This window comes from Nerophis ophidion, linkage group LG13 (assembly GCF_033978795.1).
Source record: "Nerophis ophidion isolate RoL-2023_Sa linkage group LG13, RoL_Noph_v1.0, whole genome shotgun sequence".
Taxonomy (NCBI): Eukaryota; Metazoa; Chordata; class Actinopteri; order Syngnathiformes; family Syngnathidae; genus Nerophis; species Nerophis ophidion.
The window spans coordinates 16,991,249-17,010,391 of NC_084623.1; the positions used below are offsets into that span (position 1 = coordinate 16,991,249).

A 19,143-nucleotide genomic window follows, 5' to 3' on the forward strand; every position below is an offset into this window, starting at 1 on the left:
GACATGTTCCATAAATATTGGTGTTAAAGTTGTATTTTTTTTTGTGAAAAAATTTTAGCTGAGATAGGCGCCAGCGCCCCCCGCGACCCCAAAAGGGAATAAGCGGTAGAAAATGGATGGATGGATGGATGGAAAAAATGCTTCAAATTAAGTTGATGAATCCAGATGGATCTCTATTACAATCCCCAAAGATGGAACTTTAAGTTGATGATTACTTCTATGTGTAGAAATTTTTATTCATAATTGAATCACTCTTTTTTTTTCAACAACTTTTTAGTTATTTTTATATCTTTTTTTCCAAATAGTTAAAAAAAAACACTACAAATGAGCAATATTTTGCACTGTTATACAATTTAATAAATCCGAAACTGATGACATAGTGCTGTATTTTACTTCTTTATCTATTTTTTTTCAACCAAAAATGCTTTGCTCTGAAGGGGGGTACTTGAATCAAAAAAATGTTCACAGGGGGTGCATCACTGAAAAAAGTTTGAGAACCACTGTTATACAGTATATGCCTTCAGCTCTTATTTTGAAGGCGCGGAGAGCGGAGGTGGTGTCACGTTGGTGTGGAGCGGAGGTTTTGAAAAGAGAGAAAATAAAGTGGTCCTCGTGTAAAACTACATCCTCCGTATTTGTTATTTTATAGTTTTACACAGTAAAGGCGACTTATATAAAACCCTCGGTTACAATTGTATCATTTTTATTTTATCACTGAAAAAAGGTTGAGAACCACTGTTATACAGTATATGCCTTCAGCTCTTATTTTGAAGGCGTGGAGAGCGGAAGTGGTGTCACGTTGGTGTGGAGCGGAGGTTTTGAAAAGAGAGAAAATAAAGTGGTCCTCGTGTAAAACTACATCCTCCGTATTTTTGTTATTTTATAGTTTTACACAGCAAAGGCGACTTATATAAAACCCTCGGTTACAATTGTATCATTTTTATTTGAATAAAAAAGTATAACGGGTGCTACAGACCCGAACACCACACACGGGTTAAAAAAAAAAGAAGCTTTAACATGCGCGGGCTTGTTCGTGACGTCACTATATCCTCGCTTGCCATTGGACGACGGACTTCCGGTATTTCCCCCACACAAAAATGGCACAAGAACCGTGGAACAGGATTAACGTTCTCCTCCCGAGTGCCGTTTATTGTGTTTGCGTACCTTTCACGCCAAAAACAGGTGAGACACGTCATTTAAGTGTTTATACTCTCACAACGGCGCACTTTATGATGCCGAACTAGGTGTTTTAAAGGCGGCCACGTGGGACGCGTCACGTGTCGTGGAATAATAACTTTGCTGTGTGCGTGTGCAGATGTGACTGTAAGCAACTTGTTGGTGGAAAATGGCAAAGTCCTCAAATTACTTCGACATAATTTACTCCAGACGGAAGTGCGAGTGTTGTACGACTTGCTGTACAATCTGAACAACAGCTCCAGAGGCAACAAGACCTTTCGGGTGATGAAGCAGGTAAGATATGGCGAGTGGAGAAAACAAAAATAAGCCTATTAAAGGCCTACTGAAATGAGATTTTCTTATTTAAACGGGAATAGCAGGTCCATTCTATGTGTCATACTTGATCATTTCGCGTTATTGCCATATTTTAGCTGACAGGATTTAGTAGAGAACATCGACGAGAAAGTTCGCAACTTTTGGGCGCTAATAAAAAAGCCTTTCCTGTACTGGAAGTAGCAGACGATATGTGAGTGACGTCATGGGTTGTGGACCTCCTCACATTGTTTACAATCATGGCCACCAGCAGCGAGAGCGATTCGGACCGAGAAAGTGACAATTTCCCCATTAATTTCAGCGAGGATGAAAGATTCATGGATGAGGATAGTGAGAGTGAAAGACTAGAAAAAAAAGACGAGGGCAGTGGGAGCGATTCAGATGTTATTAGACACATTTACTAGGATCATTCTGGAAAATCCCTTATCTGTTTATTGTGTTACTAGTGTTTGAGTGAGATTATATAGTCATACCAGAAAGTCGGAGGGGTATGGTGACCGCCAGTGTCTCTGAGGGAAGCCACGGAGGAGCCAAGAAAGTCACAGCTGCAGGAAGAACGACACAAGCTCCGCTCATGTTTACGGTAAGAGCCGACTTATTACCACCATTTTCTCACCGAAACCTGCCGGTTGACATGTGGTAGAGAACCATGTTCACAACAAACAAAGCTTCACAACAAACAAAGAAACACCGGCTGTGTTTTGGTTGCTACAGCTGGCTGCAATACACCTCTTTCCACCAAGATCTTTCTTCATTGTAGTCTCCATTATTAATTGAACAAATTGCAAAAGATTCAGCAACACAGATGTCCAGAATACTGTGTAATTATGTGATTAAAAACAGACTACTTTTAGCCGTGATCGTCACTTGCACGCGTCAGCATTCCGCGATGTTTTCAACAGGATACCTCGCGGGAAATTTAAAATTGTAATTTAGTAAACTGAACCCGGCCGTATTGGCATGTGTTGCAATGTTAATATTTCCTCATTGATGTATAAACTATCAGACTGCGTGGTCGGTAGTAGTGGGTTTCAGTAGGCCTTTAAGTGATTCGCAGCAACATTACAACTGAACACAAGTCGAACAATAACCATTGCACGTAATGTACCTCATGCATGTCTTACAGGTGGAGCAATGCATCAACAGACTGAAAGATATGAAGTTGGACGTTGCTCTCCAGGATCTGTATGATGTTTGCCCTAAAAAGATTCAAAGGTAGGCACAACAAGCGGTTCACTTATGCTTTTATTTACAAAACCCCCAAGCAGTGACGTTGGCACGTTGTGTAAATCCTAAATAAAAAACGAATATGGTGGTTTGCAAATCCTTTTTAATCTTCTTGTCAATTGAATAAACTACAAGGAATAAAATAGAATGGACTTTATTGTCATTATATTTGCATATGACAAGATTAGGGTCTCCATCTTAAGTACTCATTCAAGTACCTCGGGGTTTGGGTGGACAATAAGCTGGACTGGACTTAAAGCCGGGCGATATGGCCTTTTTTTATTATCTCTATATTTTTGAACCATTTCGCGATATACGATATGTGTCTTTCTGTGTTGGCCCTGCGATGGGGTGGCGACTTGTCCAGGGTGTACCCCGCCTTCCGCCCGATTGTAGCTGAGATCGGCGCCAGCGCCCCCCGCGACCCCAAAAGGGAATAAGCGGTAGAAAATGGATGGATGGATGGATCTTGATAGTTTGCCTTGGCCTTGAACACTTGATGCATATAATCACAGCAGTATGATGATTCTATGTGTCTACATGAAAAAAATTCTTGTTCATACTGCATTAATGTATGCTACTTTCATGCTGAGAAGGAAATCACAATTAATTCAATTGACCAAAAATGTATTTATTAAACAGTTATTAAGCAGTGGCACAAACGATGAGGTGGCGACTTGTCCAGGGTGTACCCTGCCTTCCGCCCGATTGTAGCTGAGATAGGTGCCAGCGCCCCCCGCGACCCCGAAAGGGAATAAGCGGTAGAAAATGGACGGATGGACAAACGTTCATGTCATTTCCTAAACAGAAAGTGCAAGATTGTCAGAGACAATTTAAGTGTCAAATATAAATGAGCTGTATAATAGCTAATCAAATAGTATTCGTCCTTCGCGATGTGGTAAATTACTACGGATGTTATGAAATTCTCTTCATTCTCTAGCAGGTGACTTTTCAAATGATGCTACATATTAGCAGTGATGCTACTTTTTATAGCAACGCTTTTGGCCCACACTTGACAAATTACGGTTGTCTGTTCGATATATTCCCACTTGAAGCCAAACCACCGCCATATGATGGACCCCCTGCTGTTTTTCTTGGGAATTAATTCTTCCTTCATTTGCACCTTCTTCGTCTCGTATAACCACTTGCACGGCCTCACTAGCATCACAGCTAACGTTACCCAGTCTGCTACCTCTCTGCTCCGCGAGGGTGTATACGTATGTATGTGACGTATGACGTGACGTATGTAAGAAAGTGCGCTTGTCTCTGAGAAGGAGAGACAGGAAAGAGCGAGGAGAGCCTTTAGTGCAGGTGTCGGCAACCTTTACCACTCAAAGAGCCATTTCGACCCGTTTCACAAAATGAGGAAGACAATGGGAGCCGCAACTATTCTCTCCAATATCTGCTGGTGGTCACCCAGATGACAAGAATAAGGGCATGCTATGAAGCCATTGCCTTAAATACCTTCTACAACATGTACAAACTGCTTGCCAGTCCAGCAACATGTTGTGAGAGGCTTCCGCAGTTGCACGCACACGACTGGAAGGCATACTGGGTGACACAGAGTACACCGACGGTTGTGATACAAACAACTTTAACACTCCTACTAATATGCGCCACATTGTGAACCCACACAAAAGAAGAATGACAAACACATTTCGGGAGAAAATCGTCACAGTAACACAACATAAACACAACACAACAAATACCCAGAATCCTTTGCATCCATGACAAAGCCTGACTATGTTATACACCCCGCAAGCACCAAACCCCGCCCACCTCAACCACGCAGGGAGGGGGGGGTGGTTTGGTTGCGTTTATGTTGTTACTGTGAGGATTTTCTCCCAAAATGTGTTTGTCATTCTTCTTTTGTGTGGGTTCACAATGTGGCGCATATTGGTGGGAGTGTTAAAGTTGTTTATATCACAACCGTCAGTGTACTCTGTGTCACCCAGTATGCCTTGCAATCTCATACATGTGCCGATAGAAGCAGCGAAATGCATGTGTCCGGTCGGCACGCGAATAGCATTCCGTGAATGGCGGGCGCGATGACGTTCAAGAGGACGTTAAGAGTAATATCATCACGGCACGCCCTTAATATTGTAGTCCGAGTGAAAATTGGAGAACGTTGACTCCGGGTGATGTCCGGAAGAGGCATTGAATTCCGGAATCTCCCCGCAACAATCTGGGGGGTCGGCGATTGTGCGGCTGAGCCGCATCAGAGTTGCCAAAGAGCTGCATGCGGCTCCGGAGCCGCGGGTTGCCGACCCCTGCTTTAGTGTAATGCCCGCAGCTAAAGGCAACTGTGTGAGAACGTATACTTGAATATCACAATATAGTCATTTTATATATCGTGCAGACACAAACCCGCGATATATCGTGTATATCGATATAATGCCCAGCCCTAATTTTAATATGACAAGATTAAGGACTCCAGCTTCAGTAAGTACTCATTCAAGTTTCTCGGGGGTTTGGGTGGACAATAAACTGGACTGGACTGTTATTACGGACCACTTGTACAAGAAAGGACAGAGCAGGCTGTACTTCCTGAGGAGACTGCGCTCCTTCAACATTGGTAAAAAACTCCTGTGGATGTACTACCAGTCTGTGGTTGCCAGTGTACTGTTCTACATGGTAGTGTGCTGCGGGGGCAGTACATCTAAGAAGGACAGCTCCGGACTGGAGAAACTGATCAGACGGGCCGGTTTTACAATCGGAATAAAACTGGACTCACTGGTGACGGTGGTAGAGAAGAGGACTGTGAGCATCCTGGATGATGCCACTCACCCTGTGCATAGTGTTATCAGTAGCCAGAGGAGCCTGTTCAATGCTAGACTGCTTCATCCCGAATGCAGGACTTATAGACTCAAAAACTCCTTTGTCCCACACGCCATTGGACTGTACAACTCCTCTCTGGGGTGGAGGGTGGGGGGTACTAGGATGACAGGGGATGCAAAACAATAACAGTGCAATACTTTTTCATAACATGGTCACTACTGCCTCGTTTCTCTTGTTATATTCTTATTTTACCGTTATATTTTTATTTCCATTGTTTCTTTTTATTTTTATTCTTATTGTAATATTTTTCTACTTTGTTTCCATTTATACCCCTATAATTTACTTTCTACTTTTTAAATTGATCTCAACTCTGTACACTGCTGCTGGAATTTAAATTTTCCTGAAGGAATCAATTAAGATCTGTCTGTCTGTCTTGTCTGAGAGTTCCTGAAGGAATCAATTAAGATCTGTCTGTCTTGTCTGTCTTGTCTTGTCTGTATGGTCTGTCTGTCTGTCTGTCTGTTTATCTATATATGCGGTAGTGGGAACAAATATAGGATAAAGATTAATTACACAAGAAGTAATAAAGATACAACTAAGAATTGAAATAAATAGACTACTTTCCAATAAAAAGAATAAGCAATCCTGTACAATATACAAAACAATGTAAAAATTACTGTACAATATACATAACAAGACAAGAGTACCTGAGTGATAACAATCAGTGTCGGATGTATTGCACTCAAAGGGTAATATTGCACAGTAGAATATTAGGGTAGGATATTGTATGGGGTGAATTATTTATTATAAGTTAGATTTGAAGATGGTGACAGCTCTGGGAAAGAAGCCGTCTCTGAGCCTGTTTGTTCTGGCTCAGATGCACCTGCCTGTAGCGCCTGCCCAATGGTAGCAGGTCGAACAGGTGGAAGCTAGGGTGTGTACTGTCCTTAGTAATGGTTTTTGCTCTGTTGAGGCAACCAGAGTTGTGTAAATCCTTCAGGGAGGGGGCAGCCGATGATTTTTTTGTGCAGACTTTTTGACCCTCTGAATCGCCTTTTTGTCTGGCTCTCTGCAGCTGGCGTACCACACTGTTATGCAGTATGTCGGCAGGCTCTCGACAGCCGAGCGATAGGTCGCCATCAGCTGCCTCTCCAGTCCGTTCTTCCTCAGCACCCTGAGGAACTGGGCCTTCCGGATGACCGCAGTTGTATTTGGGGTCCAGGAGAGGACAGCAGATATGAGGGTGCCGAGGAATTTGAAAGAGCTGACTCTCTCCACCTCCTTGCAGTTAATGTGGAGGATGTGGGGTCTGCAGTGTTTTTATTGAAGTCAAAGATGAGTTCCTTGGTTTTAGTGGTGTTCAGTGCCAGGTTATTCACTAAACACCTGAAAGTTTCAGGACCTCATCTCTGTATGCAGACTCATCCCCCCCTTGTCTATAATGGGTCCAACCACCGTTGTGTCATCAGCGAATTTGATGATGGTGTTCTCCGGGTGGGCTTGAACTTCAATAATGGGTGTAGGGGTAATACAGCAAAGGACTCAGCACACAGCCCTGTGAAAAGCCGATGCTGAGTGTGCGGGAGGAGGAGGGACGGGGCCTAGTTTTACTGTCTGGGGTCGGTTGGTCAGGAAGTTCTTAATCCACAGACAGGTGGGTGTGGGGAGGCCTAAGATACAAAAGACAAGATATTATGGGACGGCGTGGCGCAGTGGGAGAGTGGCCGTGCGCAACCCGAGGGTCCCTGGTTCAAATCCCACCTAGTACCAACCTCGTCACGTCCGTTGTGTCCTGAGCAAGACACTTCACCCTTGCTCCTGATGGGTGCTGGTTGGCGCCTTGCATTGCAGCTCCCTCCATCAGTGTGTGAATGTGTGTGTGAATGGGTAAATGTGGAAGTAATGTCAAAGCGCTTTGAGTACCTTGAAGGTAGAAAAGCGCTATACAGGTACAACCCGTTTATCATTTATTTATTTATATTTAATGTTCAAACAGTAAAACTTAATTTTATTTAGCAAATAATCATTAACTTAGAATTTAATGGCAGCAACACATTGCAAAAAAAGTTGACACGGGCATTTTTACCACTGTGTCACATGGCCTTTCATTTTAACAACACTCAGTAAACGTTTGGGAACTGAGGAGACCCAATTTTTGAAGCTTTTTAGGTGGAATTATTTCCAATTCTTGCTTGATGTACAGCTTAAGTTGTTCAACAGTCCGACGTCTACGTTGTCGTATTTGACGCTTCATAATGCGTCACACATTTTCAATGGTAAACAGGTCTGGACTACTGGCAGGCCAGTCTAGTACCCACATTCTTTTAAAATGAAACCACATTGTGGTAACACGTGGCTTGGCATTGTCTTGCTGAAATAAGCGGGCGTCTATAATTGGATTGCAACATATGTTGCTCCAAAACCTGTATGTACCTTTCAGCATTAATGGGGCCTTCATAGATGCGTAAGATGTGCATAGTATCACAGATGCTGGCTTTTGAACTTTGCGCCTATAACAGTCCGGACGATTATTTTCCTCTTTAGTCCGTAGGACAGGACGTCCACAGTTTCCAAAAACAATTTGAAAAGTGCACTCGTCAGACCACAGAACACTTTTCCACTTTGCAGCAGTCCATCTTGGATGAGGTTGGGCCCAGCAAAGTCGGCAGCGTTTCTGGGTGTTGTTGATAAATGGCTTTTGCTTTGAGCCCATTTGGTGATGTCCTTTACACATTGATGTCAGTTTTTGATTCAGTACCGCCTGAGGGATCATGCAGTAATTTCTGCAGATTCTCTGAACATTTTGATGATATTACGGGCTGTAGATAGTGAAATCCCTAAATTCCTTGCAATAGCTCATTGAAAAATGTTGTTACTAAACTGTTCGACAATTTGCTCACGCATTTGTTCACAAAGTGGTGACCCTCGCCCCATCCTTATTTGTGAATGACTGAGCATTTCATGGAAGCTTGTTTTTATACCCAATCATTGCACCCACCTGTTCCCTGTTCGCCTGCTCACACGTGGGATGTTCCAAATAAGTGTTGGGTTCTTTTTTGCCACTTGTGCCAGCCTTTTTGAAACATTTAGCAGGTATCAAATTCCAAATGAGCTAATATTTGCAAAGACTTACATTTTACTAGTTCAAACGTTAAGTATCTTGTCTTTGCAGTCTATTGTAGGATTTGCAAATCATTGTAGGTATAAAGACAGCTTTTGTCTTCTCGCCGGGAACTCATGTAAACACAAGGTTTTTTGATAACTTGATACAATTATTCTAACAACTTCCCTGTTTATCCCCTCTTAACAACACTGAAAAACCCACCAGGTGAACAGCTGATTTTACTGCTTCCAGTGCTCACGTAACCTGACAAAGAATGTACAAATGTAGTACAGCGCTAAGACCGTAGTAGCCATAAACGGCTTCTAAAGCAGGGGTGCTCAAAGTGTGGCACAGGGGCCATCTGCAGCCCATAACTCCTTTGTCATTGGCCCAATAGACACAAAAATAAAAATAAAACTCTTGCAAAAAATGGGAAAACATATGTATGTATGAATGTGTTAGTGCATTGGTAGATTTTGCCTTGATTTTTGGCTGAGACCAGGGATCTTTGGCTCAAAGGTTGGTGACCACTGCCTTAGTAGGTTTTCATCACTATTGCATGCATGTGTGTACTTACAGGAAGTTGAGCAAGAAGGTTGAGGAGTGTGAACTTCCCAGCCAACCCATGTTGGAGTGGCTCTGTCTCAAAGTGCTGGGAGCGGCACAATTAATGATCTGCACAATGAAACGCTGCAGCAAAGGTTTTGTGTATCCTTTTCAGATGTGGTGCAAAACATGACATCTATGTTGGACATTTTGGTTGTTGTTGTTTGCATTATCTCTGTAGTTTCCCTTCCTTTAACAATTGATTCAGCTTGTCAAGGCAGCACATGAAGTTTGAGTTCGTCATCCTGAATATGGTGATAACCAGCATGTTCAGTCGTTTCTGGTGAGTCATTGTCGACTTTTTTGAGTTTGTTTCAACGTAAACGTGTGCCGAACTGTAACTTTACTTGTTAGTTGCATGTTGTTTTGGATCCGCCTACATCAATGAAACAGCATGGTTTATTTGTTTCCCCTCAGGGTGATTTTCAGAGGGATCCTGGCCAGTCTGTGCTCTCTCTATCGGCAGCTCTATGATCTCCGTGGCAAAGTATCCGACGCTAAGCCCATGCCCTTCCTCACAGACTACTGTCTGCCAGCAGACGTGGTTGACTTTCTTGGTCCTTCTGACGCATCTTTACTCCCTGCAAAGCACAAAATTCAAGTTAAAGCTCAGAAGGGGAAAGTTGAAAAACAAAAGCCTCCAATCAAAACAAACAACTTGGGGCCGACGAGGAAGATCAGAGAAGACCTCGGCGTTGCTGTGCAAAGAGGTGGGTCAAAAACTGGCCAACATGAAGGCATTTTTCATACTCTGCATGCATTTTGACAAGCGCAATCAGAGCACTTTATTGCTTCCTGCAGCTACCAGTCCTAGCAAGCAATGCCTCTGATTCTGCTGCTATTGCCTGCAAACGTCATCCCCTAAACCATTAAACAAAGACTTCAGTGGAATTTGTCTAAATTTTGGTCCCATTGGACCAAATCAAATTTTCCATACATTCACATGCATGCTGATATCCTCTGCTGTTGCCATTTTTTACAAAACATAGCATATACCTGCAACATATATCTCACAGTATAAATGGCCTACTCAGTGGCCTAGTGGTTAGAGTGTCCCCCCTGAGATCGTTAGGTAGTGAGTTCAAGCCCCGGCCGAGTCATACCAAACAAAGACTATAAAAATGGGACCCATTACCTCCCTGCTGGGCACTCAGCATCAAGGGTTGGAATTGGGGGTTAAATCACCAAGAATGATTCCAGGGGGTGGCCACCGCTGCTGCTCACTGCTCCTCTTACTTCCCAGAAAAAAATTTCCCCACACCCCGTGTGTGTGTGAGTGACAATCATTGGTACTTTTTTTAGGGTGTCGCAAAGTAAAAAAAATATTTTTGTAGCACTAAAGACCAAAAAATTTGGATTGGAGTACAGTCTTTTGTTATATAAAGTAATGTTATAGAATAGAATAGAAAGTACTTTATTGATCCCTGGGGGAAATTCAGCACCACAGTTCGCACACAATAGACAATAATAATAATAAATAATATATAACATATATTATATATATATATATATATACTATATAATATATATATTTATACTATTTAGACAATAATAATAATAAATAATATATAACATATATTATATATATATATATATATATATATATACTATATAATATATGAATAGTATAAATATATTCTACATATATTCTACATTTAAGTGCAGTCAAGGAACATATGCATTATACAGTCTGATGGCTGTCTGTATGATTATAGGAAATTAAGACCTAGAACTTTTTTCAATACATTTAGACTTTAGGGGTTAATAACATGTTTGCAGTGCAAATGTTTGGCTCTCACGCAGCCTCAATGTAACCTGTTGTTATTATTATTATTATTATTAATACCACTTAAATATTTTATAAGAAACAACAGTACAAAAAATGCATTGGTGATTATTACGAATAAAATACTTTTTTTATAAGAGAAACAACTGTACACAAAACACATTCATTGTGTCAATAAAAATAACCTTGCATGCATGCCAATTGCCCACAAGAAACTTTCAGTGATGTGTCAAAATTCCTGTCATCAAACAAAACTGACTGAATGTCCATCCATCCATCCATTTTCTACCGCTTATTCCCTTTCGGGGTCGCGGGGGGCGCTGGCGCCTATCTCAGCTACAATCGGGCGGAAGGCAGGGTACACCCTGGACAAGTCGCCACCTCATCGCAGGGCCAACACAGATAGACAGACAACATTCACACTCACATTCACACACTAGGGCCAATTTAGTGTTGCCAATCAACTTATCCCCAGGTGCATGTCTTTGGAAGTGGGAGGAAGCCGGAGTACCCGGAGGGAACCCACGCATTCACGGGGAGAACATGCAAACTCCACACAGAAAGATCCCGAGCCTGGATTTGAACCCAGGACTGCAGGAACTTCGTATTGTGAGGCAGACGCACTAACCCCTCTGCCACCGTGAAGCCCCCTGACTGAATGTCTGCTTTGGAATACTTGATAAAATAAATATGTATAAAGGATGAATACGTTTGGACAAAGGACTTGGCAGAAATTAGTTTAAAATGTGAACATGTTTTATTTATCCTTGCAACCGTTCTCAGTCACGTTGGAGCTGACACTCGAATTAGTCAAATATTCTCATTAAAATGTAATTTATATCAGATGTGATGTTACTTAGCCCTCTTAAAATAATATTTTTTTGTTGTTTGACGTAATAGGCACTATTCTAAAAATATCGCTGCCTTTTTTTTCGATTCGCCATGTCTGTTGTTGACTGTCCGACACAGGACCTTTTAAATAATCACCATATTCATGAGCTAATTATCATGACCATTAATGGATGACTGTGGGAGGACACTGGGGAGGAATTATTCCGCGCTCAATTGACTGCAGGTGTGATTTAATGAGCTGAGTGCGTACAAGTGTGCTCAGCATACTTTTTATATATCTGAATTTTTTGATGTGTACATACAGTACATCCTAAAATTTGTACTTTCGCGCTGTTTTACATTCAGTTCCTCGCACACTTTTATAAATGATGTGCCAGAAGATAGCAGAGCACAAATAATTCCCTCACTGTCATGACAGATTTATGGTGCTTGACAAGGAAGATTCCACAAATGTTGCCAAGGGGAGGTATACCATACTGGTGAGACCCCTACCCAAAAAGACAGAATGGTTCAAATTAAGCATCCAACGTCGTAATGTGCAGTGTTAGTTAGACTGATGCAACCCGTTTATATACATTTGTATTGTATTGTACAGAGCTAGGTCACATCATTTATATTTGTATACAAAGCATATTCTATACAGGTGTGTCATCTGCCGGATAATATTACTTAAAAGTTATTCTCGCGAATATTTTCTAAAAAAATTTTAATAAACATGCACTCATTTCTATCAATAATTTTACAATTAATTAGATTTTGTAAATATGTTGAGCAATAATATATTAATTATATTAATGTGTAATATATTAATAAGATATTAATATAATAATAAATGTGATCAAAAGTCCGATTACAATGGAGCCAATAGGAGTCGCTGTATTATGCCTATGAAAGCCCTTAAAAACCTCCAAACACCTCTATTAAGGTTTTATATACATGATGTAAGTGTATATATACAGTATGTAGTAACCGGCACATTTATATTTACAATTTTTGATCATTTTAAAAATATGCTGCACAATAATTACAGAAACACATTACAGTGTTTACTTTTTTTCCTACTACATCACTGATTACTGCTCACTGCAGACTTAATGAGAGCCAACAAACATAATAAAACATCACTTGCAGTACAAGGTCTGCTGTCATTAGGATGCCGACTGATAGAATATTCTGTTCTCGTTTTAGATGAAGAATGACTTAATAATCCTTGCGGTGAAAAGGGGGATAAAATCAAGCGTCTTTTTGTGTCGCTCTGGCCGGTTCCAGGGCTGTCAAAGTCTACCAACTTGTCGGAATACGTCCTCATTCTTTTACTATCCAGGTGAGAGACATGATTTACAATAAACTTTCAGGAGAATAGGAAGCCCCTTACCACTCGATTAAGTAAACATTGGCACACACACACTAGTGTTATAAATAATTTGTCTGCGTTAACGCTTATAATAACAATATCACTTATATTTGGTTAATATTCAAGTCATGAAATGTACATGGAGTATTTTTTGGCATTTTTTTATTTTTTTTATTTTTTTATTGGGTTTTACGGGTGGAATAAAGGACCTCCCATTGGCTCCGCGATAAGCAAACTTTTATTTACCTTTTATGAGTTGGAATGTTGTTGTTTGTTTGTTTTTTTTTTAAATACGTCCGTCATCATATCTTTCATAATGATTGTGAACAATAGGCACAATTCCAAACAAGTGCAGTTCCCCTTTAAGGATGCACAGTTTTTTGCTGCCAGAACACAAATTGGAAAGCAATCTGCAATGAACGCGTCGTCGATCCATGGTGCTTAGTCGCTCCTAAAATTACTAATCCTCACCACCATGATGGAAAATAAACACAAATTATTCTCAGTAACATTGCCACTGGAGGACTTGAGAAAACGGAATGGCAAAGCATGACACAGACTCCAGACTCCATACGGAAGCGCTAAAAACTACAATATGGCTGACGTGGAAAAAACGCTGTCAAAGTGGAGGCATGTAAAAAAGGATGCCTACAAAACGGCGCATCCCAAAAGAAAGCGCCTTGAAGACAGTCCATCAAACATAATAATCCATGCATCGTTTTGACAAAGGAACCATTACCTTTTATGTGGAACACAAGGAAATGTTTTAAGCGTAGAAAGAAAATCACGATTAAATCACCGTAATTTGGAAGTGTGACATCCCACAGGAGAAGAAAACATTTAAACATTGTTTCCAATGACCTGTAATTGCTGTCAATATGTCGTAAAAGAAGTAATTTTGGGGCTCTGTTGTTGACCGATCTGAACTTGCATTCGCTCTAACACGTGCAGTATATTGTACTGTCATTGCAGAACTGGAGTTTGACTCGGACATCAAACCTATTCAAAACATTTTCGGGAATATACCAAAGGTATGTAACTGGACAACATTCACTATTTTCTGCTATGTTAAGACTGCTGCTTCTCTAACCAGTACATCATTCTTATATCCAAGAAGAAGATCCTCCCAAAGGAAAAAAAGAAGGATGAGAAGAAACAGATGTTGCAGAGACAAGTAAATCAAGTCTCGACGTTTAAAGACATGGCCTCCTGTCTCGAAGAATTGATCCTGTGGTGCAAGTCCAAGAAAACGAATAAGCGTGAACGCCTCCTAACCTTCCTAAGGTTGAAGTGCCGTCGGCTGAGAGGACTAGAGGCTGCAGGTTACAAGTAGGTATATTTTACACAATTGTTTGGTTAGTTTGTCAACAGAGGTTGATCATCTTCATTTGCAGAGTGCAAAAGAAGTTAAAGACATTCAAACAAGAAGCTTGCCAGGCCTTCTGCGGCGTCCCAGGACCAGTGCGGAAGACCTGCCCGCCTGCTGGAGCTTGCAGAAGACTTGGTCGCCTGAGAACACGTGTGTGGACCCTCAGGATGCAATTCAGGTCACCTGAAACGAGAAGGCATGTAAAAAGGAAACAAAGGCAGAAGAAATGTGTGTCATTGGGACTGTTGATGCAGGATGGCGGGTTAAGCGAAATGGACAAAGCAACCGCATGCACGGTTGACTCTGGAAAACATGACGACATTGATGAAATATTTGCTTGTGTAGGTCTGTGATGATTTTTCATGGCGGTGCCGGAAAAATATGGATTCACATCCAAATAGGTATTTTGAAAGATTCTGACTCAATTCATCATTTTAACAGGCCTTATAGGCCAAATTATACATTGAGCTAAATGTTTTAAAAATAATTGATTCTGATTTGACAATCGGAATCAAAATGAATCATGAGTTGTAAGATTTACACTCCTTGTTTTTAATCCATACGGTTTCTACGTTGCCTAAAATGTGCCAAATTGTTGGTAGAAGGAGTCTATCGCAGTTGACTTGGGGTGGTAGATCGTGTACAATCATTATCACCTGTTAATCGCAAAGGCACCGTTCACATTGCAGATCAATTACCAAAGATTTTCCACATATGTGACCTGTAATAAAAAGTACAATTCCGAATGTATTTTATTTTTTCCAAATCAGACCCAGGTCTTTTTCATATGGTTATAAATCTGACTGCAGTCTATGATCAGGTCACATAATCCCATCTATGTGGCTTGGAAAGCAGCGAGGCAGCTCACTTCAATGTTCCACCGGTCCTGTCTCCGACTTCTTACCCACACATTCTTTAGAACAGACGACACAGCAAGTGCCTCACAAACCGTCATAGTCAAAATTATTGCCCCCTTTTTTCCTTAATCGCTTATGGAAAAATTATCTGGTCAAAAATAATTTGGTTGCACAAAATTCTGGAAAATGCCTAAAATATGCCAGGTCAGAGATCTTCCAAGAATTGCGAACTTCATGGACATTTTGTTTACATTAGACACAAAACTAAGTAAATTAAACTAATGAAATATATACAAATTTCATAATATCTGAATTGGATATCATTGCATTGTGAACGGAGCCAAAGACAAAAATGACCATCCATATAAAGTAATATTGCTCTGCTCTTATGGCTTTTAAATTATTTTCCGTTAAATTGAAGTCATTAATGATGGAAATATTTTCATAGTTAAGGCATAAGAACTCTGTTTATTACCTTCTAAATCAGGGGTGTCAAACTCAAATACAGAGAGGGCCAAAATTTAAAACTGAACAAAGCCGCGGGCAAAGGTTGAACAAATTAACCTTTTAGGTGGTAGTGTGTATTGTAGCGTCCCGGAAGAGTTAGTGCTGCAAGGGGTTCTGGGTATTTGTTCTGTTGTGTTACAGTGCGGATGCTCTCCCGAAATGTGTTTGTCATTCTTGTTTGGTGTGGGTTCACAGTGTGGTGCATATTTGTAAAAGTGTTAAAGTTGTTTATACGGCCACCCTCAGTGTGACCTGTATAGCTGTTGACTAAGTATGCTTTGCATTCACTTATGAGTGTGTACAAGCTGCTTATATCATGAAGCTTGGCCGGCACGCTGTTTGTATGGAAGATAAGCGGACGTGACAACAGGTTGTAGAGAACGTTAAAGGCATTGCCTTTACGGCACGGCCCCCAATATTGTTGTCCGGGTGGAAATTGGGAGATGTTCACGAGAATGGTTGCCCAGGGAGATTTTCGGGAGGGGCACTGAACTTCGGGAGTCTCCCGGGAAAATCAGGAGGGTTGGCAAGTATGAGTATTAGCGGTGAATGCGGTGTGACAGCGGCAAATTTGGCCCGCGGGCCAGAGTTTGACACCCATGTTCTAAATGAATGTTTCCAACATTATGAGGAAATAATACCATTTAGTTCCTGTTTCACTCTTTTCCAATATGTTAATGCTATATGAGGCTGAGCCAATCACTGGCCACGATACTGAACAGCACCCGCTGATTGGTTTGGTTTCATCTCATGGTAATGACTACTGTTTTTAGTGAATTTTGCAATTCTTAAGCCTGAAAGTTCTTAATTTAGGGCAAAAATTATATAGGATATGCTTAAAAAATGTGCAATGTGGCGATGGAAGTATCTACCATGGTGCCTGGACATTCAAGTTCAACGTTATCTGAAAGCGCTCTAAAAACATTGTTCCCCAAATGACATATACACTATTATGACAGTAATTATGTATGTAAGGCCCCCGAAACACCACAGTTTAACATGTAACACGCTTTTTATCAAGAAAAACTTGTATTGTACTACAAGCAAGTACATTAGTATTTTTAAGTATGAGCTAAAATTTGAATTCCGTGGTTTTTTTTTATTACAAAGTCAGGGTGCATTATTTCAAAGTGCATAACTAATAAAACTGAATTTTATTTTATTTTTTTAAAGGGGTTATTGGAAAATATTCTCACTGTAAAGGGCCCGTGGTCCCAAAATGTTTGTGAACCCCTGTAATAAACCATGTAAATGCAAAGCATCCTGTGTTTTTCAAAATTTGGGGTAAACTTTTGTGTCCAGTTTTCCTATTGTTTAGGAGGTAAATGACATATCTGAAAACATCGGCACAATCGGTCTACTGCCGCAACATTTTTAAGAACAAAAATATTAACATTTTTCACGCTATCAAAAAACAAGTCACATAAGCCTAGACCAATGTTTTTCAACCACTTTGCGCGTGGGAGGTTATCTAATTCCACCTATTTGGGGTAAATGTTTTTTGCAAAACAAGTAATTGTAGTCTGCAAATGATGTGTGTTGTTGAGTTTCAGTGCTGCCTAGAGCTCGGCAGACTAACCATGTAATACTCTTCCATATCAGTAGGTGGCAGCCGGTAGCTATTTGCTTTGTAGATGTGGGAAACAGCAGTGTGAAGGTGAAAAGGTGTCTAATGTTCAAACCAAAAATAGACAAAAGTTGAGTGCCCCTTGAAAAAGTCATTGAAGCTTTTGGGTAGGCTATGCAGAACGAAACCATAGATGAACTGGCTACAAAGTAAATAAAACCCGAAAGTTGGACGACAGCAAAGACTTACTGTGGATTAAAAACAATGTACATCCGAACATGACATGACAACCAAAAAGGGCCCCACAAATAAAGGATTATAACAACTGAAATATTCTTGATTTTGGAAACAAAGTAGATGCGGGAATTATCGCTCAAAGGAAGACATGAAACGGCTATAAAAAATACCAAAATAAAAGAAAAAACACCAAAATAGGAGCGCAAGAACTAAAACACTACACACAAGACAACTGCAAAAAAAGTCCAAATAAGTCAGGACATGATGTGGCAGGTGGTGACAGTACATATACTTTGAGACAAGAGCTATAGTAATGCATGCCTGGTTATAAATAGTTTAAAGTCATTTTTACTGTCAACAGAGTTTCGTTTTTGAAAAATTTCTGCTGGCAGTATTTAACGCAAAAAATGCATCTTGGCTCAAAAAACGTTGAAAAACACTGGCGTAGAGCAGTGGTTCTCAACCTTTTTCAGTGATGTACCCCCTGTGAACATGTTTTTAATTCAAGTACCCCCTAATCCGAACAAAGCATTTTCGGTTGAAAAAAAGAGATAAAGAAGTAGAATACAGCACTATGTCATCAGTTTCGGATTTATTAAATTGTATAACAGCGCAAAATATTGCTCATTTGTAGTGGTCTTTCTTGAAGTATTTGAAAAAAAAAGATATAAAAATAACAAAAAACTTGTGGAAAAATAAAGAATTGATTCCTGCAGTCCTGGGTTCAAATCCAGGCTCGGGATCTTTCTGTGTGGAGTTTGCATGTTCTCCCCGTGAATGCGTGGGTTCCCTCCGGGTACTCCGGCTTCCTCCCACTTCCAAAGACATGCACCTGGGGATAGGTTGATTGGCAACACTAAATTGGCCCTAGTGTGTGAATGTGAGTGTGAATGTTGTCTGTCTATCTGTGTTGGCCCTGCAATGAGGTGGCGACTTGTCCAGGGTATACCCCGCCTTCCGCCCGATTGTAGCTGAGATAGGCGCCAGCGCCCCCCGTGACCCCAAAAGGGAATAAGCGGTAGAAAATGGATGGATGGATGGATGATTCAATAAAAGTGGGTGACATTGTTATCACCAGGAAGGATGAGATCGCCTACCTAGGTTCCATTCTAGAGGCTAATCTTTCCTGTGATAAAATGGCAACCAAGGTGATCAAAAAGGTCAACCAAAGAACAAGACTCCTCTACAGAATCTCCTCTCTGGTTAACAAAAGCACCTTGAGGATTCTAGCGGGAACTCTCATTCAACCCTTCTTCGATTACGCTTGCACCTCCTGGTACTCCAGCACCTCCAAAACCCTCAAATCTAGACTCCAAACATCCCAGAATAAGCTAATCCGGTTACTTTTAGACCTCCACCCCAGATCACACCTCAATCCAACCCACTTCTCC

The 19,143-nt window shown here is 40.9% G+C and overlaps 1 protein-coding gene across 2 annotated transcripts; it reads left to right on the plus strand.

Annotated features, from left to right (window-relative positions):
• Positions 1-1,053: 1,053 nt before the first annotated feature.
• On the plus strand, positions 1,054-17,206 carry nepro (nucleolus and neural progenitor protein). Of its 2 annotated transcripts, none has more exons than XM_061918470.1 (9): positions 1,054-1,182; positions 1,316-1,470; positions 2,636-2,724; positions 9,197-9,325; positions 9,432-9,506; positions 9,641-9,933; positions 14,188-14,246; positions 14,330-14,544; positions 14,610-17,206. In XM_061918470.1, exons 1-9 carry the CDS (start codon positions 1,098-1,100, stop codon positions 14,935-14,937), a joined length of 1,428 nt encoding a protein of 475 aa, XP_061774454.1. In that variant the 5' UTR covers positions 1,054-1,097; the 3' UTR covers positions 14,938-17,206. The 2 variants fall into 2 exon arrangements, with proteins under 2 accessions (XP_061774454.1, XP_061774455.1); XM_061918471.1 differs by having other exon boundaries at positions 14,333-14,544.
• Positions 17,207-19,143: the final 1,937 nt, after the last annotated feature.

What these genes read in the sequence shown, in the direction of transcription:
- nepro (XM_061918470.1), top strand. Translation starts at nt 1,098, where the DNA reads ATGGCACAAGAACCGTGGAACAGGATTAACGTTCTCCTCCCGAGTGCC. An exon ending in TGCCCTAAAAAGATTCAAAG is followed by an intron (nt 2,725 to 9,196) that starts GTAGGCACAACA and finishes GTGTACTTACAG; the next exon opens with GAAGTTGAGCAAGAAGGTTG. An exon ending in TTTTCGGGAATATACCAAAG is followed by an intron (nt 14,247 to 14,329) that starts GTATGTAACTGG and finishes CTTATATCCAAG; the next exon opens with AAGAAGATCCTCCCAAAGGA.